The sequence below is a fragment of the Electrona antarctica genome (genome assembly GCF_951216825.1).
Source record: "Electrona antarctica genome assembly, chromosome: 4".
NCBI classification, from domain to species: domain Eukaryota; kingdom Metazoa; phylum Chordata; class Actinopteri; order Myctophiformes; family Myctophidae; genus Electrona; species Electrona antarctica.
The window spans coordinates 14,330,598-14,358,172 of NC_136809.1; the positions used below are offsets into that span (position 1 = coordinate 14,330,598).

General features: G+C 41.2%; 3 protein-coding genes across 4 annotated transcripts; 2 read left to right on the plus strand and 1 right to left on the minus strand.

Annotated features, from left to right (window-relative positions):
* Positions 1 to 10,605: 10,605 nt before the first annotated feature.
* Positions 10,606 to 13,877, plus strand: hmox2a (heme oxygenase 2a). Of its 2 annotated transcripts, none has more exons than XM_079498202.1 (7): positions 10,606 to 10,669; positions 11,425 to 11,530; positions 11,861 to 11,978; positions 12,250 to 12,417; positions 12,830 to 13,153; positions 13,486 to 13,618; positions 13,738 to 13,877. In XM_079498202.1, the coding sequence occupies exons 2-7, from the start codon at positions 11,439 to 11,441 to the stop codon at positions 13,863 to 13,865; spliced, it is 963 nt and encodes a 320-aa protein (XP_079354328.1). In that variant the 5' UTR covers positions 10,606 to 10,669; positions 11,425 to 11,438; the 3' UTR covers positions 13,866 to 13,877. The 2 variants fall into 2 exon arrangements, with proteins under 2 accessions (XP_079354328.1, XP_079354329.1); XM_079498203.1 differs by lacking the exon at positions 10,606 to 10,669 and adding an exon at positions 11,242 to 11,261.
* Positions 13,878 to 15,452: 1,575 nt separating this feature from the next.
* Positions 15,453 to 16,501, minus strand: tmem186 (transmembrane protein 186). The gene is made up of 2 exons (XM_079498204.1): positions 16,383 to 16,501; positions 15,453 to 16,119 (listed from the first exon to the last, which is right to left on the minus strand). The coding sequence occupies exons 1-2, from the start codon at positions 16,383 to 16,385 to the stop codon at positions 15,457 to 15,459; spliced, it is 666 nt and encodes a 221-aa protein (XP_079354330.1). The 5' UTR covers positions 16,386 to 16,501; the 3' UTR covers positions 15,453 to 15,456.
* A 259-nt stretch (positions 16,502 to 16,760) lies between these two features.
* gde1 (glycerophosphodiester phosphodiesterase 1) lies at positions 16,761 to 26,021 on the plus strand. The gene is made up of 6 exons (XM_079498920.1): positions 16,761 to 17,262; positions 21,152 to 21,327; positions 22,678 to 22,783; positions 24,870 to 24,962; positions 25,271 to 25,482; positions 25,786 to 26,021. The coding sequence occupies exons 1-6, from the start codon at positions 16,996 to 16,998 to the stop codon at positions 25,931 to 25,933; spliced, it is 1,002 nt and encodes a 333-aa protein (XP_079355046.1). The 5' UTR covers positions 16,761 to 16,995; the 3' UTR covers positions 25,934 to 26,021.
* The last annotated feature ends 1,554 nt before the right edge of the window (positions 26,022 to 27,575 follow it).

Genomic DNA, 27,575 nt, shown 5'->3' on the forward strand with positions numbered 1-27,575 from the left:
TTCAGTGGGAACCCCTGCTGGGAGAGGGGTGCCTCGCTCCAAAGGAATTCAAATGTATAGCATGGCCTGGACGCAAAGGCTTTAAAAAAAATGCTTTCGCTGTGAGAACGCAGGCAGATCTTGAAGCACTATTTTGAGGGTTTAAAACAGTCATCAAGGCTATAATAAAATGAGGGAAAATGCCACCTGTGGCTTAAATGTGTAGAGCACACATTTTGAGTGTATACATTAACCTCTAAGCTTTGCTGGAATCTATTTGAAAATGTGAATGCTGTCAGTAGGAAACAATGGGACATTTTGTCAGTGTTCCCTCAGTGCCTTACTATGGATTGATCACATTTCATTGAGCTTAGAAAGTCAAATAGTATAAATGCCATACATTTAAGTGCAGTTAAATAAAATTGATTATATATTTTGTTCAGTAACTTTACTTTATAAAAAGAGGATTCATCTTAATCTAGCATGTCCAAATAGGGAAGACTGGCCTCCTTTTGCTTATATGTTTTGCTCTTGGAATAAAAGCACTTCTTGCCCCTTCAGTCCTTAGTCAGTATACAAAAATAGAATCTTAGAATTCTTTCTCGCTCTGGATTCTCCAGTGAAAATGTTGTACTGTTAAAAATAAGAATAAAAGATGATGAAGGAATGTCTTGATATCAGCTGAAAGGAATACATATTTGAACTCTTCTTTTCAAAATCTGAGATATTTTATAGCACACAATGGTTGTTGTGAGGTGAATTGTCCATTGTTCATTGTCAGATTCTCCCAGCTAGCCTCCACACTATGTTACCCCTAAACACATCCCTTCTACTATTACTGGGAAAAAACATTGGGAGAACCAGAGAATCTCTCACTCCATTTGTTCCCAAACAGAACCACTAGTGAACACTTTGTTTGGGTTTGGCCTGCGTTGCCAGGGTGGTGGGACTCCGTGCTTCAGAAAAACAATGATGAAACAGAAGATGGCGTGAAGCGTGTCCAAGAACATGCCATCCCAAACTACTGGGACCATACAGAACAACACCTCTCCATCCATCTCTCCTCCTTTCCCTCCTTTCTTTTATTTCCATAACAGTTCTTATGGCCTCTCTTTAATTCTGGCGACTTGTTGAAACCATGGGTGGTTTTGGCACTGGGCTTAGTCAAAGTTAAAGAATCTGGTGTTATCCATGGTGGCCATTTTGTTTTTGCTAGAGTAAGAACCTTGACCTTTGATTTGATACTACTCACAATAGCTCTGTTTTGCTCCCAAACATCCTTTACTATTTTAATAGATGCAATGTAACCTGGTTACCAAATGACTGTGGTTTTGTTGAAGATTTGGCATCTAACTAACCCTCTATTGAATTTCACTCTCACAAATTGGATTGCATTACACAAATTGATTGTGTTCACAAATGGTTCACAAATGGACTATTTGTGCCACAGTTAGGCAAACACCTGCGCTGTCTGTCACAAGTCACAACAGAGACACAAAAAGAGCTTTTTGAGCTTTGAACAAGGACCCACCTGCCAGGTCAACCTCCTTAACCCGAGCAAATACAGAATTTTGGTGAATTTCTTGCAAAACCTGCTTACATAAATAGCATGTTTTTTTTTCTAGGTTTAGATCACAACTGTTACAGTTCACCACACTGACTGCTATTTGTTAATAAATTATTCATCCTTCTGTTGCATGAATGTATATTCTGTATATCTTCAATTAATTCATCCATTTATTGTCTGTACATTATATATTCTGTATTTAATGTTTTGGCATATAGACATATCGTCCTCAATTATAACCCAGGGAAGGTGCAATTCTTAAACTATCCCTACCCTGAGTGTTACTTTCTTCATACATTCTTTCTTTTTGTTTGTATATTCTGTATATGTTCTATGTATACCTGTACCTCAGTGAATGAGCCCCATGCAGTGAACGAGCAATTCTAATATCCTGGGTTATGATCACTTATACCAATGTCTGTGTATACTGATGTATTACTTAGTGTATATACAGTATATAATATGTTGGGCCATTACCAACCATAGATATACTGTATATGTCTGTGTTGTAGGTTGTTACCAACCTAACAGATCACAGTCTGTTAGAGTCTGCCGTGAAAATTAAAGTCTTGAACAAGAAATATTTCTGGCTGGACTATGTTACTTGACTAAGAGTCAAGTCACACAGCACAGTTACATGACTATATGGAGATGGCATTGTCTGGATCCTGGGCATATTTGCCCCCCACTCCTCCTCCCCCCCTATTTTAATCAATGATATATAAGGTTTCTAATCAGACATCTGCACACCATATGTTTCCAATTTCCCTTGAGACAGTGCATTACGGGAAAAAAGAGAAAACACACACTGACACTATTGACAGTCAGTCAGTGTGTATAGTGTGTATAGTTCACAATGATTAAGCATAGTTTGCAAATAAGTGTACTTACTTGTTATACTAATAGCACTGTACTAACTTACTGATACATAATAAATGCATACTGTAGTATTACAAGCACACATGTCCAACATGTTCAAAGAAGAAACATATTTGAAATATTTTTAAAATAATATTATGTAACCTATAATCTGTTGTTCTGCAAATAAACAAATGAATAATAATAAGCCACATAGACAGATATAAACACCGCAGCGCGGAGTGGAGCCTGATGTTATATCTACTGTATATATACACTGGCTAATGTTATATGAGCTAACTGGAGAGCAGGAAAAAAGAAAAAAATGGGGACAGATGCACAACGGAGACAGTGCTTGTTTTACCTGACAAATGTTGTTTTATCTAGTGTAGTAAAATAATGGCATTCCCATAATAACCAATATAAACTACTGTACCTCAAAACAGCATTATAACAACTAGAGCGGTGACCATTGGGCACTGGCCTACTTGGAATGATGCAAGTTGGAAATTAATGACCCACCCAGTTATTATCTGCGTCCCTTTTATGCCCATATATGGAGATCTTTGTCAGACATGCCCAAATATGGAGTCTATGCAGATGTCAGAACATCACTGTGATGTCAGAACAGGCCAGCTCCATATATGGAGATCTAGGGGTGATCAGGTGTGATCAAATGTCTGGATCCTGGGCAGAGGCTTTTGTGTCAGTGTGATGTCAGAACAGGCCAGCTCCGGGGTGTCCGCTGGCCTAGTGGTCAAGGCGTATGCCACATATACTGTAGGCTCTGGCTTGACAGTGAGTCACGTGTTCGAGTCCTGTTCATGACCATCTTTGCTGCATGTCTCTCCCCTTCCCTCTCCCTCTTTCCTGTCCATCTTCACTGTAACTATCAATAAAGGCACAAAAGCCAAAAACAAATCTCTTTGAGCGTTTCAAGGATTTCTATATAGTAGGTAGACTTCTCTATGGCAGAATGGCGTTTTTGAATGATTTATTGAAAATTCTCTGTTGTGAATGTGTGACAACGAAAGACCTTCAGAGAAAGCTTGACTTGTCTGCTTACAGGAAGAAAATGAACTGAGTTGATAAAATGTTTAGTTCTTGTGTTGGAAGCCATTTAAAAGAGCCTGCATTTACACTGGGTAGTGTTTCTAGGACAACAAAAAAAGTTATGCCCGGTTGAAGTTTTATTTTCTAAATAACTTTTTTTCTGCTGGGCGTACATAGCCATGCAATATCTCATTTTAAAGGGTGAGTTGTCTAGTTCAATTAAAATAAAATAAAAAGTTTCTCACATGTACCACTGTAGCTATTTTGCCATCTACAAATAACATGGTCAGTCATGATCAATCTGACCTATCCAGCTAAAAGTCCCCATATCTCTGAATTGGAACATCATATAAACTCAATTCTTTTTTGGGGTAAAATTAGACATTCTAACGCACATTTTGATATATACCATGTTTACATAGTCTTACCAGTACCTTGTCTATTCATGCATGTATCTCAAAAACCTATTATGAAGAAACACAGTTTTGATAAAAAACACATCCAAGGACATTGTTTTGATATGACTTGGTGCCCATGAAATGTATCAAAATATAGACTTGAATGTATACTGTATTATAAAAAAGAAATTGAGTTATTACCATCTACCGTTACAGAGTAAATCACAGTTGAAACTCGCTTAGTCATATACAATAAACCTCACAATAGTGAACAAAATAGCCATGACAGGTCTAACTCATTGTAAAAGTGTCTTTTATTTTTTATGACTACTAACATAATAAAATTATAATAAATATTACAGAAAAGAAATAGGCCTACATACAAAACAGTTGTCCCCAAACTCCCCAGTGTCCCCAAACCACTGCATTCCAGTTCTTGACGGTGTGTGTGTGTGTAGGCTAAATAATAATAATTTTTAAAAAAAACTGCCCCCCTGAAATGAATGAATCCGGTTCAGTGTCGGAGAACTCCATCGCAGTCTTGACTCTTCGTCATCCTCCTCCTCCTCATCTGATGTCAGATCTAAATATATAAAAAATAAACATTTAGCTGTTGTCAGTGCACGCTACTATTACATGGTGTTTGTAGCTGGCTGCTAGTATCACGATAAAATAATAGGCGACGTTAGAATGACACCAATGAGTGCTCGCAGGTATAATATCCAGCACCATCGCGTCTCCACATTCCACTGGCTGTTGGCTAGTTGCTAGCAAACACTGCAGAAATGGTACTGGCTATTGGCCAGGGGGGGGACGTAGGCTATCTGACATCATCGTCATCATCATCACACGGTGACACACTAAACAATGTAAAATCATGATTGTTGAGTACAACTGGCTTTTTTTGTGCAGAAAAAATGAGCATGGTTGCTATGTTCACCCTGTTCACCCGGGTGTGATTCCTACAACTGGCTTTGTTTGTGCAGAAAAAATGAGCATGGTTGTTATGTTCACCCTGTTCACCCGGGTGTGATTTCATTACGTCAGACATGATTTCATTACGTCATACAGACCTTACACCACTCAGTTCACACGGGTGTGATTGTATACAATACAATGAATGCGATTATCATGCAAGCTCATATAACTCATGGACAAAAGAAATCTACAAGCTCACAACGCGTCGCGCATGTGACCTGTTTGAGCTTGTAGAGCTGGCTGCTTGTATCACGATAAAATAATAGGCGACGTTAGAATGACACCAATGAGTGCTCGCGGGTATAATATCCAGCACCATCGCGTCGCCACATTCCACTGGCTGTTGGCTAGTTGCTAGCAAACACTGCAGAAATGGTACTGGCTATTGGCCGGGCGTAGGCTATCTGACATCATCGTCATCATCACACGGTGACACACTAAACAATGTAAAATCATGATTGTATACAATACAATACAATGAATGCGATTATCATGCAAGCTCATATAACTCATGGACAAAAGAAATCTACAAGCTCACAACGCGTCGCGCATGTGACCTGTAGATCATCATGTTTGTTCTCCGTCTTTGTAGACAGTAAAAGGTGCTGGCTAATGGCTGGAGGGGGGGTTAGTGTCGGTCGGTGCAGTACAAATGTATCGTAGCAGGCATGCAGCCATGCACGCATGGCAGTACAATTATTTTATAGGCCTATTGTAGCGTGCCATATAGGCGATCTGATCTGAAGAGTAATGTTCGCTCCTTTTATTTACTGTCTACAAATACGGAGAACAAACATGCATCGTTTACTGAAGCAACGCGTGGTTATGTGCGACGCGTTGTGAGCTTGTAGATTTCTTTTGTCCATGATTTCTGATCACTATAGAAGGGCATTTTCTACAATAAGATTACCTCAAAACATTCCGGGTTGATCGTCTTCTTTCAATGGTTTCCCGGTATAGCTCATCGGACGACGATGAGGAGACAATGAGTGGTAGTGGCCGGAACAGGTCCCCGCTCCGGTTCCAAGCCCAGCCACCGGTCCCAGCGACCGGGCTGGTGGGGACTGGAGAAGGCGACTGGGACGCGTATGGATCAATACTACTACCACAAAACTCTCTCAAATAAATATTACTGCTTTCAACTTTTTCTGATAGAAAATCGCTCGGGCGAGACGTCAAACGGGCTGAACACTGAAAACTATGAAAACTCCCTCCGCCCCCACTGTTTACTGGGGTGTGGGATCAGCTTCCAATGGCAAAGCGTACACGTTTGTCACGTGACACGGGTTTTCTGGGAAATGTAGTTGATATTTATGCTCAACACTCTATACAGAGGTGCGGACCGAATTAATCAATTGGTATTAATAAAAAAAGAGAACTACGGAAAATCACGTACAGGGCAGACAGAACTAATGCAAAACTCCACGTGTTTTCCAGTAGTAATCTGTCTAAGGGTTAAAAAAAGAAAGAACAGTCCAGCTCCATATATGGAGATATAATTTGGGCCCTGTCCAGAGCCCGGGCAGGGGCTTTTGTGCTGGTTCGATCTGGACAACGGTGTATCCAACGGATTGACACTGGTCACTGCACTCCCTGTGGTGGTGTGGAACGGGTGTGTCAAATTTGAAGTCTGTGGGGCAAACGGTTCCCGGGTTACGTGGATTACAGACGTACACACGTACGTAGAGACTTGATGCATTTATAGATAGAAGTTTTTATTATAACCTTATTAGTCCCAAACCCATTAGAACCCTATTTTAAGTGAGATTAGTCATCTTAACATAACATAACATAACCCATATACAGTCATGATGATGGAATTCTAAACAATACATAACAATCAAACGCGTGTCCCTTTGTGATATGCTGATGACTCAACCTACAAAGTGTGTAGTTAAACTTAGTCGCACGCCAAACACAGCAGATCTACAAACTCACAACGCATCGGTTTGCCTTGCGTTGTTAGCTTGCAGAGTGCCTATTTTCATTGTGCGACACAATCATACAATGGAGCATAACTTGGGCATAACTATGGCTCAATGCAGTGACTGGAACAAGACCGGTAGCCCCTCATTCAATGCCTCCAACCAACCCTCCCATACACCTGCACATTTCTAACAAGCTGATCACAGAGCCAGCATACCAGACAGCAATTCCAGTGCATGCCTGCCCTGTGTGCACACTTTCCTCCCTTTGTTAGCCGACCATGGACACACGCACGGGCGCGCGCACGCACACACACACACACACACACACACACACACACACACACACACACACACACACACACACACACACACACACACACACACACACGTGCACACATGTGCACACACACGTGCACACGCACACAGTTTCCTGCCAGAAACACAGCAAGACGTGTTTCTAATTATAAATGTGAGTAGGTCTGAGGCACACTCTCTGGTCTCCGCAGGCCACTGCAGCCACTAGTGGAATAGCCCTATAAGATTTATGGCACAAAGTCCCACACTTCCACTCCAAATGTAGCAGAGACGCAGAAGACTTCACTGGCTGTAAATTAGACAAGCTTGGCCAGCAGTACATGTGTGCATGTGACCCTGATAGCATTGTTATGGAGGTGGATAAATAGACCTGTTGGTGTGGAATGGATGCACTTGTTACATTCACTCCCATAATGTCACTCACTCGGCCTGACAACTATATTTTTGAGCGGTGCTAACTGCTCAAACGTGTGATTTTGTGCATGGGTATCTATTAGTCGGTGGGTGTCTACTCTATTAGTCGGTAGCACCACGGTTACTGTGGTTACTGTGTCTATACATCATCATCATCATACATCATCATCATCATAAAAGCCACCACTCTCACAGTCAAGTTTCACTAATACGTGTGAAGAAGTATTTTACTTGCCAGGCATGCACTGACACTGCAGGATCCTTTGTTTAAATGTGTAAATACCATAAAGGTGAGCTTTTTATGTCTTCTATGAAGGCGTTAATGTGTCCAACACATAAACACTTTAAAATTATATTTTTAATACATTGTATCGTGATAATAATGATGATAAACTTTATTTATATAGCACCTTTCATGATATGAATGCAGCGCGAAAAAGGAAAGAAAAAACTAAATAATAGCAAAAAATATAAAACAACATAAAACAACAGTGATGCGCAGATTGGTAATTGTCACCCTCTGTTGTATGGCGAAGTAGCCTATATATACCGTAGGGCTTATTGATCCGGACTAAAGCACAAAACCTTCAAAGAGCTACCATTGCTGTCCCTAGGTAAACATTTCTCATTCATCTTAAGAAACATTTTATTATCTCACCCAACTAAAACAAAAACAGAATGAATCCAGCATTGGGTTATTTTAGCTCGAACCTTTCATTACTGAAAACAAAAGGAAATGCTTCACAGACAGGAAGGTTTCCCTTTTGTGTAATAAAGACATAAAGTGGTGTGCCAAAAACAATCTGAGATGGAGTAAACAGCACATGGGGACAAACTGCTGTACCTTTATGACAAATCTGTTGATTACGAGGCTCTGGCAAGTCTGGCATACCAGGACTATTGATCACAACATTAGTCAGTCAGTCATATCCCTAGGGAGCAATGATTCTGTTTAACAGTTAGGGAGGGATAGAAAACACGTGGGTTTCCAGGCTGCTCTTTGAGAAATGCCTCCATTGGGACAATTATGTAGTGGGACATATTCAAGTGCATTACACATCAGCTCTCAAATAGTATACGGTTTCCTACACATTGTTCATTACTAATGATTCACAGTAAAGCAGCCAAAATGTTCATAAACACAGGAAATTACAGTGAATATTTAAAGACATCTTTGGCAGCAATGGAGTTGAGGTCAATGTAATATTGTTGATCATAGGAAACTCGTCCTGGCTATTAACAATGACAAAAACAAACAGAGGTGGGTCTATGGGTGGACACCAACAAACAGAGGTGGGTCTATGGGTGGACACCAACAAATAGAAGTGGGGTTTTCCTACAGTGGAGGGGGCTCGCCGTGGCCCTTCGAGACATGAAAGAGGTTCTTGGAGCTGCCAGAATCTCTTTCAATACCTGGAGATTTTGCAGAGGAAAAGCAGCGATCCAGAAGCTTTGTTCCTTTGTTAGTGTTCTCAAGTGTTGCTCTGGGAGCCCATAGGTGCATTTAAGGGAATTTTATTAAGGGTGTGACCGTGGCTATATACAATAACACAGGTTTGGTCTCTATCTGCTATCACACATGTTTAGATCCAGAAGATGTATAGATAGATTAGCAGAAAGCCATGTCAACATACCATAAATAATACAGGACAGTAACATGTAAACTGTGCAGTTCCCTTGCATTGTCTGTTGTGCCACAGGAGGACACATTTGCAACAGTGGCAGAGTGCATTCTGCAAAAACAAATAGGCCTATGTGGACAATAGACATAACATAATGACAATGACGGGGTTGAGGATTAAAACAAGATAAAATCACATTAGAATCTGAATTACATAGGCCTACGGTATGAATGTAGACATTTAAGACTAAGTCTAAGAGGCATGTTTTTACACTGAACAGAATTTTGCCGATGCCTTAGCTCTCGGCTTGGGCATGCCTGCAATCTGCAGGCCCCTCACGACTGATTTATGGACATTATACCGAGGCTTCCAAATATGAACACAAGTAGTTTACATTTGTAGCCAAGCTGTATAATAGCATCCTTAAGACGCTGGTACTTAAGCACCTTGGTAAGGAATGCCTCTTCCAGACTGTGGTCAAATGTACACACACACACACACACACACACACACACACACACACACACACACACACACACACACACACACACACACACACACACACACACACACACACACACACACACACACACACACACACACACACAGATTAAGAGCACTATAGTCACTTACTGATACTGTATGGTGCAAGAACAACAGGAACTCACATGCTGTGCAAAAATCACACCCGTGTGAACTGAGTGGTGTAAGGTTTTATATAGCATGATCAGCTGTGGTCTGATGTTTGGCTAGGTAGGGTCGTCTTCTGATGTGATGATTTGTGACCATGAAGTTGATTCAGCTGGAGTTTTTGTCCGATGTGAGGTATTATATAAGGTAAGGTATTATATAGCCTGATCAGCTCTGATCTGACGTAATGAAATCACACCCGGATGTGATTTCACAACTGGCTTTTTTTGTGCAGAAAAAATGAGCATGGTTGCTATACGGTCATCCAGTTCACCCGGGTGTGATTTAATTACGTCAGAAATTATTTTGAACATAGCAACCATGCTCATTTTTTCTGCACACAAAAGCCAGTTGTAGGAGTGGTTTACACCACTCAAAAATGACTGCTAAAAGGCCCAACGTAATATTACAGACTAGGCCACTCTGCATGGTCACATAATAAGGCCAAGACTGTAAAATGAGCGACTCGATCATTAGATGGAGTGTGCTGGCATCTAGTGGTCAAATGAGCTTTCTGCAGTAAACCGTTAAGCATGCTCATCTTGAACTTCCACAGGTATTTGTGTGTCACTGTTGTGCAGTGCAATATGTTGTGCAGTGCAGTGCAGGGTCCAGAAGAATGCAACCATAGACTGATTCTGGTTCTAATGTATGTTTTGTATAAAATAAAATAAAATCTAGCTAAAATAACTGAAGCTGTCAGATGATAATTGATAGATTTAGAAAGATAGAGGGACTCTGTAGCCTCGGTCCCAGGCGCCATATCCCCACCCACATTGTGTGAAATTAACTCTGATTGGCTCCTTATATTGGAGGAAAGCCTGGTGACGCGAGGTTATGTGTTGCTGCAATCAGTTCCCGAATGAGGTAAACAAACAAATGTTCCAAAATAACATTTACGTTGGTCAATTTATATGCTTGCTTTTAGTCACGTAAGTGCTTGCATGTCACTGAACGCACGAATTGTACGTTAGTTTAAATGTCAAAGTTTTGTAACTTTAATGTCCTCTCCACAAAGCCATCTGCGACTGTCATTGTAGGCTAGCTGTAAAATATCTACACTGATACTGGGAAAGAGCTCTTTATTCTGAGCAAGGAGCATTATACACAAACTATAGAGGTTAGAATGTTTTTACAGTAATCATTCGATTTATTTATGCCTGATAATATGCAAATTAAGCTGCATATCTGTGTTGCTACACAGAACAACAAGGTCGTTGTGGTTGTGACTGCAGAGCATGATATTATGACATCTGTTACTGTCACCTGTTATTTTAACAACGTGCTCACTTGGTGGCAGTGGCGAGGCTAGCCCAAGATTTAGACTCTCGTAAGAGGTTTTTCTTTCTCTACGACAGTCTAAATCTTGGGCTATGGCGAGGCATTATTAGTGCAACTAGCACAGATCCCATGCTTTCTTCTGACATAATATTAAACCACAACAAATACTTTCAGTCTAGTAACATAATAATGTTATTATGAGTCCACATTTTCCTTGGTGGTATTTATAATGTGATGGTGTACTTACTAACTTGTAACTTGTAGGTTAAATGGCTGAATGAATGCTGAGAAACAATGCTTCTCTCTTTCTCTCTATCCTACCAACATCTTACTTGATGCAGTATACAAGTAAAACATGACTGCTGAGGTCATGAAAGAATCAAAACCCAATGGTGTATCAAATGGAGGAGCAAGGATTGTTGTCGAGGATGATGATGAGGTTTTAAGGTATGTTTTGTTGTTCGTCTTAAATCATTGCCAAAGTAATCTTTTAATACTCTATGAGAGATCATGAAATCACTACCACTGGCAGCTACTGCTCTGGAAATATGGTATTGTTATATAGACAATGTGAAGTTAAAAAATAGGTTGTCGGTAGAAGTTTCAAACAAATGATTAATTGTGGAGATCGAGTCATAATTATTACTAATAATTATGACTCGATCTCCACAATTTATTAATAATTGAAACATATCTTGCATACAGTAGTGATTGATAACCATAATACAGCATGACAGCTTTGTACTTCTGTCTTCCATCATCTCCACCCACCATCAGTCCAACTGACCTGTCTGAGCTGTTAGCGGAGGGGACCAAAGAGTCTCATGACAAGGCGGAGAACTGTCAGTTTGTCAAAGACTTCCTTAGAGGGCGCATCAAACGAGAGCTTTTCAAGGTTTGTCTTCTGGTCGCCAGTGAGTGTATTTGCATGGATTCTGCATCATGTTGTTATATGTCCAATACTGGGAAGCCGTTTCTATGCATTTGTCATCGAGTGTATGCGCATGCATAAAGTGAGTGGCAAAAACTTTATTTGCTTTATTTAGTACGTACGCAATTGAGGTATGAGCCTAGCCTACAGTATACGAGGTATTGTTAACTGTATGTACATGTACTGTATATTATCTAGAGTCTCCCTCTCTCTCTCTGTCCTTATCCTTGACCAGAGGGGCACGGAAGCACTCTACTTTGTGTACTCAGCCTTGGAAGAGGCGATCGAGAAGAATAATGACCACCACCAGTTTGCACCCATTTATTTCCCCACTGAGCTACATCGGAGTGAGGCTCTTGCCCGAGACCTGGAGTATTTCTACGGAGAAGACTGGGAGAAACAGGTCAGCAGGGTCATGTACTGTAGACTAGAGCCTTGATAGTGCACTGGGCACCAGATCAGAGTCCATTGTGATGGTTGTCACTGTGTATGTGGTCATTGCAACCAAAGGATGTTTTATCTTTCAGCAGCAGAACTGAACTACATGTTAAGTATAATTTATACTCTATTGCATGACGGTGTCGTAATAGAACTGATCTTTCTGACAATAATTGACAAGATCATACTACAGAGCATTAAATAGGCTTCAGATCGCCACATAACAGCTGATGATGTATCAATGGAGAGTGGTCTTTGACACACCTGCTCCAGTGACTTCTGATGACCTCTGTGTTTATTAAAACACAATGATTCAATATTATAGCAGTTTATATGGCAGACTGCAGCTTTCATGTTGTCTCACCATGTCCCAACAGATCAGCCTCTCCCCGGGTACAAAGCCTTATGTTGACCGAATTCATGAGGTGGGAGAGAAGGATCCAGTTCTGCTCGTGGCTCACTCCTACACCCGCTACATGGGAGACCTTTCAGGAGGACAAATCCTGAAGAAGGTGGCGCAGCGGGCACTGAAACTCCCTTCCACAGGCGAGGGTCTCAACTTCTACCAGTTTGAGGGGATCCACAGTCACAACGGCTTTAAGCAGCTGTACAGGAGCAGGATTAACGAGATAGAGATGGATATTGAGACCAAGGAGAGGATTGTGGCAGAGTCCAATCGGGCCTTTGGCTTCAACATGATGGTGAGGGAAATGGAGTGCTTGTGGCATCAGTGGAAATGTGTATCTGCCAATAGAGTTACTGATACTTAAGTCTCAAAATAGTCTTTCTCCTTGTTGAATGAAAATGCATTTCATCGTTATGCAACAGAGGCAGTCATTCTGTCTAAATTAGTAGACTATATACAGGATATAGCCACAAAATAAACAAGCCCCATAGGCAACAACAAACAATACTATAAATAATTGACATGTTCGAAAAGGAATAGGATGAAGTATAAAAATACCTCAGCATCATCACTTGACGTTCATATTTAAACGTAACCTTATTTTGTCTATATTTATTGAATCCACAGGTATTCACAGAACTTGAAGAGATTGGGAAGACTATCGAAGAGGAGGTCCAAGATGCAGGCTTTGGACACAGTCATGCAGAGACTATGCAGGGAGAAAACATCAACAAGTGTCCGTATTATGCTGCTAAAATGGGTAAGTCCTTTCCATATTTGACTGTCAATGATCAAATTGATCACCCTGGTCTTTTTGTCTGCCACATTCATTCATACCTCTTGTCTTCTTTCCTTTCTTCATTTGACTCTTCTCCACAGCTGCCAGTGGAAATCCCACCTATGCATGTCAGTTAGCCCTGACAATTCTTAGACACCCTACCTGCCAGTTGTTGCTGGCCTCTTGGGTGGCTGCCTTTGCTGGACTGGCTGCCTGGTACATCATGTGATATGTCATAGAGACAGACCGATTCAGCCAATTACTACAAGGCTCAGAGTCAGACACAGTTTTGAGCTCATTTTGAGATTTTAGCTCATGTAACAATTCTCTCATTGTTAATACAGACAATAACAATGTGGTATCATACTGTAGATCCAGGGATCCCTGGAACTGCTGTTTTTCCATTATTCCATGAATTGTAACTGCATTTACTCTGTGGATGGGGATGTGCCCCAGGGGAGCTGGTCTGATCAGACAGTGGCCAGTCGGTGAGTCATTGGAAGTTTCCTTTGTCAATATCTTGGAACTCAGGGTGGTTCACCTGTTTCTGCAGTTTTCCCTAGTGGGTAGACAGGTGATGGTGATGCTACAATGGTGGCTTTACATCAACCACCAGGAGGGAGAGAGAATGATCTCCACAGTGGCAGTGGTTGAGAGGCTGCTTCTGTGGGCTCAGGGACATCTTTCCCAGGGTTCACAACACGGCAGTACACATGCTTGAAGGTAGGGCCACAAGAGGGGGACAGATGCCATTGCCTGCTTCATAAGGTGTTGCTCAGTACAATGTTTGGCAGAAGTAGACATTCTTTTTTTTGGCTTTCACCTATATTTTATATTTTTTATGGAGGGACAGACAGTAGGCTGACAGGAAATGGGGAGAGAGATGGGGGGATGACATGCAGTAAAGGCCGTCGGTAGACATTCTTGCCTCCTCAGGGAACTCTCATTCCCCCCTTTGGTTCTCAGTGAAAGCCACCGTCCGGAATCCTTAGTTATGGATGCCCTCTGCCCACAACTGGCCGGAGGAACTGCTGTACATCTTTACTGGGGTAGCCCTATAAGACTCAAAGAGTCTCCTACCAGAGTCTCTTATTGACCTGGTCATCAAATTATTGTCTCAGGAATGTGACAAAAACAAATCTCCATGAATTCAAGGCTTCATGGGGTTTGTAATTGACAGTATTTATTTGGGTTAACTACTCCTTTAACTTGATTGTGTCCCTCTGCTGTGGAGTTATATCCAGTCAAGTCATAACTGGAGTGACCTACAGTATGTAACCTTTGTTGTAACTGTCTAATGTTGTGGGACATCCTGGCAGGATGGAAAATCCTTAGTAACAGAGTGCCAGACTCCAGTTAGCCATCTCTTCTAGATACAGAAGTTTATTGTTGACATCTCAATGGTGTGCTATTGTGTTTTATGTATTTCCAAACCCTTTACAATGACACTACCAAAGTATTGCTTTTGCTGAAATGCACACTGTATTATGTACCATGTGCAATAACTGTAGAGGAGATTCATTGCACTTTAAAATAGTATTCAAAATACATTATGGGTCAATATGAAATGCATATTTATGTCCAAAACATTGTTACATAGTGTGAGAAATCATGTGAATTCAATTCTGTTTCAGTGAACAGGCGTGTCTCCGTTTAATTGCTTGGTTGCAATAATTTATTAATATCATGCATTAAATACTGAAACTGAAAAAACAGAATGTTTTTATTCACTTTGAAGGTGAGTTCAAACAGCAAAGAACATATTCTATGCACAAAATGAAATATTCAACAATGTACAGTACACAAGTCTGTCTTTAACATCATGTTAAAGACCCAAACACTTTTTCAAATGCACGTTTGTCGACCACTTGTCCGAACCGCACAGAGAAATACAGGGTCTGTGGAGTACTGAACCTCTTCAGCTTCAAAATGGGTTCACCTACGGCGTCCCCTGCATCCCCGATGGTCATGACGTCCGACAGGGGCATGTACATATCATGGCGCTTGCCCCAGAAGGTGAGGTGAGAGACTTTGAGGGTGGTCTGGGAGGAATCCAGGTACATCATCCCCACCACTCTCCTGAGGAAATGACTTGCGGTGTACAACATGACGCCGGCGAATACCGCTATACCGGTGCTATAACTAACCAGGAAGGAGGACACGTCTCCTTGGAGATAGAGGTAATAGACGGGAGGCAGAATGACCAGAGTGATTGCTGTCTGAAGCAGTTTGAGCCTAGAGAGTCCACTGAGGAGCTTTATGTGTGGTAGTTTGTAGATCACGCTGTACTTCTGTGTGGACAGGTCACAGTATTTAGACAGGGTGATGACTTGGGACGAACATTGCTGAATGGGTGCCATTAGTCTTCCATGTGTAGCCAAATGGGGCTGTACACCTGAACTTCTCAGTACACATGATGATCCTCTGGCACAGGAGAGAAGTTGTGAAGTTAGCCTGGGGAAGACTGCTGCTGTTGACCTAAGCTGTCAGATATAAAGATCAAAGGAATTTAAATGAACTAAAAAAAATATATATATATATATATATAAACAGATGTGTGTGTATAGTATACATCTTGACTACATTATACATATGACTGCATTATATTAGAAAATGGTATACCGGTATAGCTAGCTATAACCAGAGCCTTTATAACTACCTTTTAGGTTACAAATGAATAATCAGAATCTAAGTTTGTGTTTACTTTTCCAGACCGCATGCATGTGGAAAAATAACAAAGTCTTACCATGACGGAACAGCAAGCTTGTTACAAGTACAACCAGATGTCAATAAAAACAATACAACTGCATGAAAGTCGCCATGTCTAAGCTTCAACCCGGATGTAGTTTGTGAATAGAAATAAATGGGCAATAAATGTTTCTTTCGGATCCGATCCAGAGCCCGCCTAACTGTATCCGGTCATTTTCACAAACACAGACATAAGCGTACAGCGTATCCGCTCTAAATCGGATATTCAGACTACAATGTGAATGGACCCCCTGATCCCCAGTCATTTGACGTACAGTAACGTGATGCGTAAGCGTGCGTAAATGACCTCATTGACCTGCAGTCAGCTGTCATACTTGCTGACTTGCAAGTTACATGACTGTTATGCCTATAGGCCATAGGATATCACCAGCTCAACCCAGCCCTGCGTGTTTCACTAAATGTACATGTTATGTTGCTGAGTCGTGGACATATAATGTGTCGTTCTCAAACCGAGACAGAAAGGCGGAACATGACCTTTTCCAGGACTTGCGTGTTGAAAGAAGAAGGAACAAGCAGTTAAATCAGAGTCACAGAGAGACACCCACCCTGCACACTGCTGTGTGGACAGACACGTAGCCTGTGCAGACATCATGTTGCAGCTCGGAGATGATGTGACTCTTTACTCCCTTGTGTTCGTTGTGGTTCTGCTGGGGACCAGGAGTCCGCTGTGGTCCACTGGCCTCACGGCTACCCTGTACGTCTTCTTGCTGGCGTTTCGGTTCCCTCAGGTGCCACCAAGCCGCGCACGACAGGTGCTGCGCCCTGCCAAAGCTACAGGCTCGTCCGCGGTGTCCGCGATCGCCCACCGTGGTGGTGGACATGATGCGCCGGAGAACACCATGGCAGCTATACGAGAGGTGAGGGGTCTAATCTAAAGAAGAACATCCATTATTTTGGGACCAGGCCGAGGGTCTTTCTTTACCCAAAATGAGTGCCCAGAACACATCTGGGCCCCAGATGTGTCCTTTTTGCCTGGAGCACTACACATTTGCTTTAGTTTACAGCCTATGTCCATGCTGGGATATTAATTAATAAAACCTTAAATAATTTCTTACCCGGAAATCACTAGTAGTGCATGTATTGAAAATGGACTTGGTCTTGCACTGAACTTTGGACTTTGCACTATTACATTGCACCAGCACTATTGCACTTGGGTTAGCTCTGATCCATAGCTCTAATGCGTTCAGGAGTGTACAGAGTTTCAGGAGTAACAAGAGAAGGTCATTCCTTAAATCCCCTATTCTATAGTTAACTCACACAGTTTGAAACAGGTTTACATGAGTCGGCAGTCTCTAATGAGTTTGTCAGTGAAGAACAGGTGGTAATTAGAGTGTTAAGTATCATCTACTAGGCTACATTAAATTAATCAATACCATAGTGTTTATATGCATTTGCCACCACATTCCATTCTATTTCTCTTTGTAACTGAAAACCTGTTACATGTACACCAGAAAATACATATAACATTAGAATCATAATTCACTGGGATACAATCATGAACAAACATTCAACTCTATTGTTAGGTACATGTGTGATGACAGTGACCAACAGCATTGCGCATATGCTATCAGTCACCCAGTCCCACACAGTGTAGTCAACAATAATTCTTTGGTTAGATAGACAACATTTACAGTGTAATTGCACCTCCAACATATCTAAAACTCACTGGACATTTTTGCATATTTTTGATAATGCTATGTTATTTGACATCCTATTAGTCTGAATATAAGACTACGTTTTTTGTTTTTTCCAATGGAACTATCTTGCCCTGTGACTGTTTCAGACTCACATACTGGTCTTGACATAAGTCAATTAAACATTAAATAACATGACTTCAAATATTTAAATGTTCCAATAAACTTGAAACACTCAACTTGAAATAGAATTAAATTGAATTAGAATGATTAAAATGATTAAAATGAATTAAAATATATAAATGTTCCAATATCACTCTGGCTGTTTGTTTTCACACCCAGATAAAAGAAATTAAAGTAGAATACCAATGGACAGCTTCTGTAATACCAGTGAACTGTTCCTAGGCTAATTCCTATACTATTTTTAATTTGTTCCCCAACATTCTTTCTCTCACAGACACACACACAAATACCCCTTGCACCTCTGACCCCCCTTCCCCCCTGCCAGCTGAGCAAGGGAGGGGAGAGAGGCTAATCCCTGTACCTGTATGGATGTAAATGAGTCAGTTTGGATGAGGGCTAGGTGAACAGAAATGACACTCTAGAGATTTAGAAAATGTAGTTTTATTCTTTTGCAAGCTGTTCAAAAATAATGTTCAAAAATCATTCTTCCGAAAAGAGTTTCACAATTAAGGTAGTTCACGAAAAAGGAAACAAAAAACTTACAGACCTCTAATCAAGCCTAAGTTTAAAGCTGAACCTTTCACTGAGGGTGTGTTTAAAACAACACGACAGTCTAGCTAGCCTGTGCTACTGACTGTTCACTGTGTGACATCAGTTAATGGGGCTCTCAGCGACCTTCGCTCCAGTCGGTCCAGCTGGATTTCTTGCTGTAGCTGGCCAAACTGGTGCTGGAGGTTTCGTAGCCGGAGCTCCTGTGTCTGCAGCTCACGCTCCCTTTGTTCCTCTCTGAGTTGTTGATTCTGGAGGTAGGCTTGGAAGGTTCTGCTCAGATTGTCCACCGTCTCTGGTGGTTGACCACCGGTGGAACTGGCAACTCCCTCCTCTAGAATGGGTTCCTCTTCAACCTAGTCTGCAAACGAGGTCTGGTTGCCGCCATCTTGACGTACTTTGGATCTGGTTGCCATGTCAGTTTCTGTCACCCTTGACTGCCACTCATCCTAGCCCAAACATTTAGACTCTCGTAGAGGTTTTTTTCGATTCTGACGAATCTCTCAACGAGAGTCTAAACGACGAGGTCCCCTTTAAGAGGGCACGGGTTTACGTGTCTGCCTCAAAATCACTCTTACCTTGTACAAATGCAAAATCTAAAAATAGAAAAAGATTGCCCCACATGTCCGGTGGGTGTGCGGGAAACAATTACTTCCGTAGCGACCGTAGTTTTCAATAAAAAAAATATTGTAATCCACTCCGTCCATACTCCTCCATTGTAAATGCGCAACAGAACATTGGCCGCGCCCCTAGTGGCCAGGGTTCTGTTGCGCATTTACAATGGAGAGAAAACCAAGATGGCCGCCAGATTCCGAGACAGAGTATGGACTTTAGTATGGACGGAGTGGATTACAATATTTTTTTTATTGAAAACTACGGTCGCTACGGAAGTAATTGTTTCCCGCACACCCACCGGACATGTGGGGCAATCTTTTTCTATTTTTAGATTTTGCATTTGTACAAGGTAAGAGTGATTTTGAGGCAGACACGTAAACCCGTGCCCTCTTAAAGGGGACCTCGTCGTTTAGACTCTCGTTGAGAGATTCGTCAGAATCGAAAAAAACCTCTACGAGAGTCTAAATGTTTGGGCTACACTCATCCCACCACTGCCACCATATGTAAATGAGTCCGTTTGGATGAGGGCTAGGTGAACAGAAATGACACTCCAGAGATTTAGAAAATGTAGTTTTATTCTTCTTTTGCAAGCTGTTCAAAAATAATGTTCAAAAATCATTCTTCCGAAAAGAGTTTCACAATTAAGGTAGTTCACGAAAAAGGAAACCAAAAACTTACAGACCTCTAATCAAGCCTAAGTTTAAAGCTGAACCTTTCACTGAGGGTGTGTTTAAAACAACACGACAGTCTAGCTAGTCTGTGCTACTGACTGTTCACTATAAGGGCAGAGCTATCCAGCATTGTGCCCTTCTATTCCCTCTACTACCTGAAACTGGAATCCCTTCCCCACCCACAATCTGGGCCTTTCAATTGTTGGGTCAAACCAACAGTCTTGAGCTCTGGTTGAAGACTATAGTTTCACCAACCTCTCTAGCCAAAATAAACATAGAAAACATTTCCCAAACCTTACAGACATCATGATCCACAAGGTAACTATAATCATGTTTTTAGCAAACAACTCTTCATTCATAATTCATAATATAAAGATACAAATACACACCCACACACCCCCATAAGTGGTAAGTCCCAATTAGGTCCCTCCACCAGCCTATAAAAGGATCCCCGGAATCAGCTGTGACTGTTTTGGATCATCAACCCAAAAACAGGGAGTAAGTTTGGTTGAGCCATGAGCTTTTTCTTTAAATCAATAAATATATATTTCAACTGAGTTTGTCCATCATTTGTAATGCATAAGGTGATTGTACTGAAACATAAAATACTGTGGTTACAAAGACATAAGTGGGAAAGTCAATCTGTCTTTACCACAATGGACATTAATATTTGTGTGGAAGTGGATTCCAATATTGACTTAATAAGAATATTTTGTGTCCCTTAACTATAAAACTGTGTTTAAAATGCGCCCTATTTTTATCTCGTCCAGGTAATAAGTAATGTAATATCCCCTTCTAAACGCATTAGAGCTATGGACCAGAGCTACACTTGGGTTATTTATTTGTATGCCAGTGGTGAAGCTCTAAACTGAATTTCGTTGTTTCATGCAAGCAATGACAATAAAGATCTATCTATCTATACTCATTTTTTTTTTCTCCCTAGTCCTACCCAAAATAATACAGTCTGATTAACTGATTCTAATGTATCCCTACCCAAAATAATAGTCTGATAGTCTGTTAAAATTAATTAGAATATTATTTTCTTTTTCTTGGTGAAAATCTATGATTCTCTCATGATATTCTTCTGCTGTTAGGCCAGTAAGAATGGTGCATCAGGTGTGGAGTTGGACCTAGAGTTCTCATCAGATGGCGTCCCTATTTTGATGCACGATGACACGGTGGACCGCACGACCAACGGGTCAGGAGCACTCTGCCAGATGAGCTTCTCTGAGCTGGCTAAACTCGATGCAGCTGCCAAACATCGGCTCAGGTGAGAGGGAGAGAGCTGGTATCTGTCTGGCCTCACCTAAACAAACATAGAGGCAGATAAGAAGCCTTGTCTTTAGGCCTGTCCACAGACACACCAATAATGTTTATTATAAAGATAACTGTAATGATGTGAGCAAATCCACACTGATGGGCAATAGCGTTCTGTAAACATGTGGAACGTGAGTGATGTGTTGAACGATGCCCTGCATTGTTTGAGATTGGTTGTCCGTAATAGCTATTGTTCATTAATCTCTCGAGTATGGAATATCGTTCACCACTGTTGTGGTGTGGACTCCGCCATCAACAATTTACAATTTACAATTTAGGCATTTAGCAGACGCTCTTAATCCAGAGCGACTTACATTAAGCAAGAACAAAAAGCATGGGAATACATCACATATATAAACAGCATTTATCAAGAAACATGCGTAAGCTAAGAACGTAACTAGAACATATCTATATATAATGACACTATACATATAAGCTATACATATATATTATACTATGCTGTACTGTTATTGTGCTGTCTACATGACATGCTATAAGTCTGTTTCAAATGCTATCTAAGTCTAAAAAAGTGCTGTCTAAGGGGGTAGGGTAAGTGCTATGGGCCATGGTGGAGTCTGAAAAGGTGGGTTTTCAAACTACGGCGGAAGATCGGGAGTGATGCTGCAGTTCTGATTGCAACGGGAAGTGCGTTCCACAGTTTTGGGGCCAGAAGGGAGAAGAGTTTGGGACGTGTGGAGCGTTGTCCCGGCGTTTTTAGTGAGGGTACTTCCAGCTTCCCTGCGTTGGCTGATCTGAGTGCTCGGGAGGGTTTGTAGGGTTCAATCATGCTTGCAAGATATGGGGGAGCCATACCTTTGGTTGCTTTAAATGCCAGCATCAGAGTTTTGTATTCTGTGCGGGCAGCGACCGGGAGCCAGTGCAGGGAGCGGAGCAGTTAGAACAAGTACCGGTAAATCAAAACCATTTAGTTATCATAATAGCGTGGGGAGGCCATTGTAGAGGGTCAAGAAATTAATCGCATGCATTTGTGATCATGAATGTACAAATGCTGATTTATGTGTATATTATATTATGTGCACGCTTTCACGTTGACAATTTATCATGGTGGCATGCAGTTAATGATTCTGCTGTTGCATTCATAGGCTTCTCTATAAAAGCAAGTCAGATAAATGTCTCGGTATGTACAGTACGTAATGATCCAAGACTAGACAAACAATGGGGAGAAAGGGCTTCCAAAACAGCAATTAGCAATTTATCACTAAAACACAAGCGATGAATGGAATGTTTTGTAACATCAAGGGACCAAGGTCTTATCAGTTTGCTTGTTGTTGTGGCCTTTCAGGGACACATTTGGTGGCGAGAAGATCCCAACGCTGCAGGAGGCAGTGGAGGAATGCATCAAACTGCAGCTCACCATCTACTTTGATGTTAAAGGCCACCCAGACCAGGTACAGGATATCAAGTCAATAGCCTGAAGTCTGGATGTAAGGCTGAATTCCTTGAAGAAAATCCCTCCTTCTGGAATTTGAGGACATAGTCTGGATGTAAGGCTGAATTCCTTGAAGAAAACATAGAACATTAGTGTCTTTTTGTGGCAGCGGTGGCCGAACGGATTGCGGAGCGGTCTTGATACTGGAAGGTCGCCAGTTCGAATCAGCGGTCCGACACGTTAAAATTACCACCGCTGAAGTGCCCTTGAACAAGGCATTGAACCACTACGATGAAATGTTCTATGAGCAGGGCCTGGCTGGAAACAAGTTCTTGAGCTTAGCCCAGATACCCTGGGTAAATATAGTAATCATTTCATTTCATTTCATTTTTATGCGTGTTAAGTCAACTCGTACATACGTTTCAATACTGTAGTAAACAGGCGCAGAGCCAGGAATTATTTATGAGTAAGGCATAGCCAATACGAGGTAGGGGGGGTCGGTCGATGCAGATTGATAGACAGAAGTTACCAAAATACAATGTATATTTATGTTGTAACTTACTGTATATTGTTATAGGCTACAATAGTTAGATTGGTAAATGATTAACCATGACACTATTGACAACGACATACACTTTTATTTTGTTTTATTTTCTTGAAGCACAAGCACAGCAGCACCAGTCAGATATAATGGAGCCTACATGAGAGAAAAGGGGAAAAAAGCGTCATATAATAGGCCTATAATAGCGTCATAATCTGTCTGCCTATTAGTTCTCTTTCAAATGTCAGTGTCAAAATAGAGTCTCATTTGTTTTGCTATATTGAAGCCAAGATACCAGCTGCTGTTGTGCATGTGATTTCCCATTGATTTCAGTATCTAGGAATTTTGTTAGCTGTGTTGGTAGCTCCTCGATAGCTGATACAGATAGAATCCCGATTGTCTCTGTAGAGACCGGCAGTCCAACAGATGCAAAAGCAGCAACAGGGACGGACCTCTTGTTCTCCCCCAGCGTGGGTGGTGGTGCTGGTGGTGGTGGTGAGCGGGGCTCGTGTGATTGCTGGCCAAGCCGCTGTAAGCAGTGCCTTAAGTTGGTGGTAGCATACCCTACAGGTTTAGACGTCCTCACGTCGAAAATAAGTTTGCCCTGGACAAACTATTGCTGTGTCTCTGCTCTGCTTTCTCAATAATCAAATGAAGACGGGACGTGTGTGGTGTTTATATGTCGTCACGTGAAAACCGGTTCTGTGAATGGGGCGATGCCATGCAGGCATGCACCTGGCAGACATGTTTCACACTAGAGTGTGAAAAGACTAAAACCCCTTCAGACACGCAGCAGTACACAGAGAGAATAGATATGTGTATTCTTCTCTTCTGTCTGATACAATGTCTGTCGGCCTTGAGTAGCGGCTAGGCGGCGGCCTATAGGCGATATAATTGAATAATAATTAATTTTGTTGGACAGGAGGCAGAAACGTAACCATGTAAGGCAGCTGCCTGCCTTTGCCTACAGTAAATCTGTCTCTGGTAGTAAAGCTTGGCCACTTGTCAACCAGCCCTTCTATTCCGGTCCTTTGGGCTTGATGTACCGTATGAATATAGTTTTGTGTCTTTCTCCACAAAATATGGATTTTCTGTATTTTTCTCAGAAATACACGGAATACATAAGGTACCTTTTGTCCAACATCATTATAATCTCACATCAGGTATGAGATTTAGGTTCAAATTCAACAAAGTATGCCTTTAAGTTCTCCACTCCACCAGTTGCATTATGATGGCTATGCTCATGCTATGTCAAGAATTTCATCCCAACTAACCTAGCTCGATTAATCATTTTGTATGTGGGAATGGTTGAGAACTTAATGAGTGACAGAAGTCTGTCTGTTGTTAATCGCTACATTTTCGGTAAAGCAAAGGACTGCTGGGCTCCCTGTATCGTAGATGGGGGTTGTTGTTTCAGCCGGTCAGAGCAGAGCCAGAGCAGTTTTCCTACAGACACGATACACATGCAGTGGTCAGCCCACCTGCATGTCTGTGAGGAACACACATACTACAAACAAGTATCACATCATATCCAACAGCAAATGTGCTTGTTCTCCTCTCCTAGGCAGCAGCAGCTCTTAAAGAGTTGTATAAGAAACACCCAGTTCTTTACAACACCAGCGTTGTCTGTTCCTTTGAGCCCAAAGTAATTTACAGGGTAAGTGGGCAGTGCTATAAGATCTTTACATTTAATTTTACACATTTACACAGTAGTATAGGAATGTTAGCCTGGTTTACAGCCTGATTCGCTGTGTTCGGTGGTTTGTTTTGTCACTTGAAGTGACAAAACAAACCACGGAACGCAGCAAATCAGGCTGGAAAACAGGCTATAGGAATATACATTGTGGCTACAATACATATCAATCGTAATGATTACTAGGTTGTTGGAGTCATTGAATGTTTAAAAACATAATCTCTGAATGGGTCTCACAGCAACATTTTGTCTCTGGTTGACTCCTGGCTCAGATGAGGCAGGCCGACCCGGACGTGGTCACAGCACTGACCCACAGGCCGTGGAGTCTGAGTCACTTGGGAGACGGCAAGCCGCGCTTCTCGTCACTCTGGGAACACCACTGGACAACCCTCATGGATGTGCTGCTTGACTGGGCACACCATCACCTGCTGTGGAAGTTCTGTGGAATCAGTGCCTTCCTGGTGCAGAAGAACTGTGTCTCACCGTGAGTCGGCAGCTAAACCAAAGGCACTAAAACCAAAAGTCTCTGCAAACAGCACAATGTCATATTCAATCCTACAAGCAATTTTGGAAGTGGTTGTGTTCCATATTGATGCTGTTATGTAACATCTAATATGTTATGTGTACATATTGTTTTTTTATGTTGAGTAAATGATTAATGAAACATACGTCGGTTAGACTAGTCAAACAACCTAAACACAAAATGTTGTGAGTGTATCGACCTGAGATGTCTGAGGATGTTAGGTTCATGAGTGTTTTTACACCCTATTTCTTCTCCTGTTAACAGGGAATATGTCCAATACTGGGCCCAGAGGGAGGTAGATTTGGTAGCGTGGACAGTCAACACAGCAGTGGAGAAGCAGTACTACCAGGACCTGTTGCAAATCAACTATATTACCGACAGCCTACTGGAAGATTGTGATCCTCATTATTGACAACATGGAGCTACAATTGTGTGTACAGTACACACAACAAAAGACATTACACTTTGGATTCTTCCAATGTATACAAATGTTTACTTCTGTTGATTTTGCTATTTGGATTAGAAAGCCTCCATCTGGGCTAAATGCTGACATGACAGCTCACAGCGGACAATTACTATGGGGGTTGCACAAGTTATTGTGCATGAAAGAACTAGGGCATCATTTTATACATTGGCAGAATGTTGTTCACATTCATTTGTGGGCTAAAAGTGTGACTTTGATACCTCTTACGACATGTATTGTAAGCCAATTGGGAGCATTAATCAATGGAGCAACTGTAGAAGTGAAGCTATCTTGGCAATATTTGGAGGTACATCATGGTAATGTACAACCAAAACCTCTACCAAAGTGTAATAGTTTTAAGCTTATATTTTCAGAACATTTAATTGTCTCTCAACCTGAGAATGCTACTTTACATACAACTTGCTTGTATTCTAACAGACTGAACTACATATTTTAACCTGTGATGTGAAAACATTGTTTGGTCATTCATAGCCTTGTAGTGGTTGTGGTCTGCAAACCAGGAATCAAATACTAAACATATCCAATGTACTTTATCCGTCAATAGAGGAGCTAATCTGTATGCTCTTTTTAAATGATCCAGCCTAATAACCATAATGCACTCTGCTTTTTATTATCATTCAGTTGAACATTGAAAGGGACAGTCACAGTAACTTCTCTGTATACTATAGTATATTACTATAATACCTGTAAAAAAAATACTATAATAAGATTATATGCCTACAATACAATTATAGGAATAACAGGAATTGCATTGGACTGCCACATTGACCCAGAGTTGGAATAACGACATGCTTCATTGCTTCAACAAGGCATGAAAATGAAAATGAAAAAAATAAATAAAGCATTAGATGTTGAGAAATGCATGTTGAAATGATACTTGGACACAAAGCTTCTGTCATTCATTTAGTTACAGTGTGGTGTCAAAGGGCCCCACACCCACATGTGTTTTTTTTTAGACCCCTGACTTTCATGTCACCTCTAAATCTAAACATATAAAATAGGAATTAATTATTCAAACAAATTCCTCCCCTTATTTTGACAGTATGGCTGGACATTGGAGTTGATGCTCATTGGGAAAGGATACTTAAAGAAAGTTAATTCTGACCACTGTGTTTTTAACAGTTTGACGTCAAAATATATGGTGGTCTTGTAAATTAATTAACTTAATTTCAGCTGCTCCTATAAACACAGTCTGTTTACTAACCTTTTTCTTAATTTGTTTACTCATCAAGTGAAGTGGCTCAAATTCAATTAGGGTAGCAGACTAGCAGTGTTGATCACAATGGGTCTTGGTTTGGATGTCAGGTGTTGTTGCCTGCATGGATTTATATTCATAAACTACAGTACAGATCACAAGCATCACCCTGGATTAGCCAGTCCAAGCTGCTTTTCTGTCAGCACACTTGCTGCAGATTATGACAAGACAACGTTTTGAACTTGTGCGAACTAGGTTAATTGCTTACCAAATGAGACTCAAACATTTACTTTAAGTTTAATTTAGCCAACAAATAACTCAGGAGCTGTCACTAAAATGTAGGCTAAAATGGTTAACTAAGCCTGTGTGGCTTTG

Bases quoted from the DNA above. Each gene is read 5' to 3' on its own strand.
- hmox2a (XM_079498202.1), top strand. From the start codon at position 11,439: ATGACTGCTGAGGTCATGAAAGAATCAAAACCCAATGGTGTATCAAAT. The intron at 11,979-12,249 runs GTTTGTCTTCTG...ATCCTTGACCAG, and splicing joins TCAAACGAGAGCTTTTCAAG to AGGGGCACGGAAGCACTCTA. The intron at 12,418-12,829 runs GTCAGCAGGGTC...ATGTCCCAACAG, and splicing joins GAGAAGACTGGGAGAAACAG to ATCAGCCTCTCCCCGGGTAC.
- gde1 (XM_079498920.1), top strand. From the start codon at position 16,996: ATGTTGCAGCTCGGAGATGATGTGACTCTTTACTCCCTTGTGTTCGTT. The intron at 17,263-21,151 runs GTGAGGGGTCTA...TTCTGCTGTTAG, and splicing joins CCATGGCAGCTATACGAGAG to GCCAGTAAGAATGGTGCATC. The intron at 21,328-22,677 runs GTGAGAGGGAGA...GTGGCCTTTCAG, and splicing joins GCTGCCAAACATCGGCTCAG to GGACACATTTGGTGGCGAGA.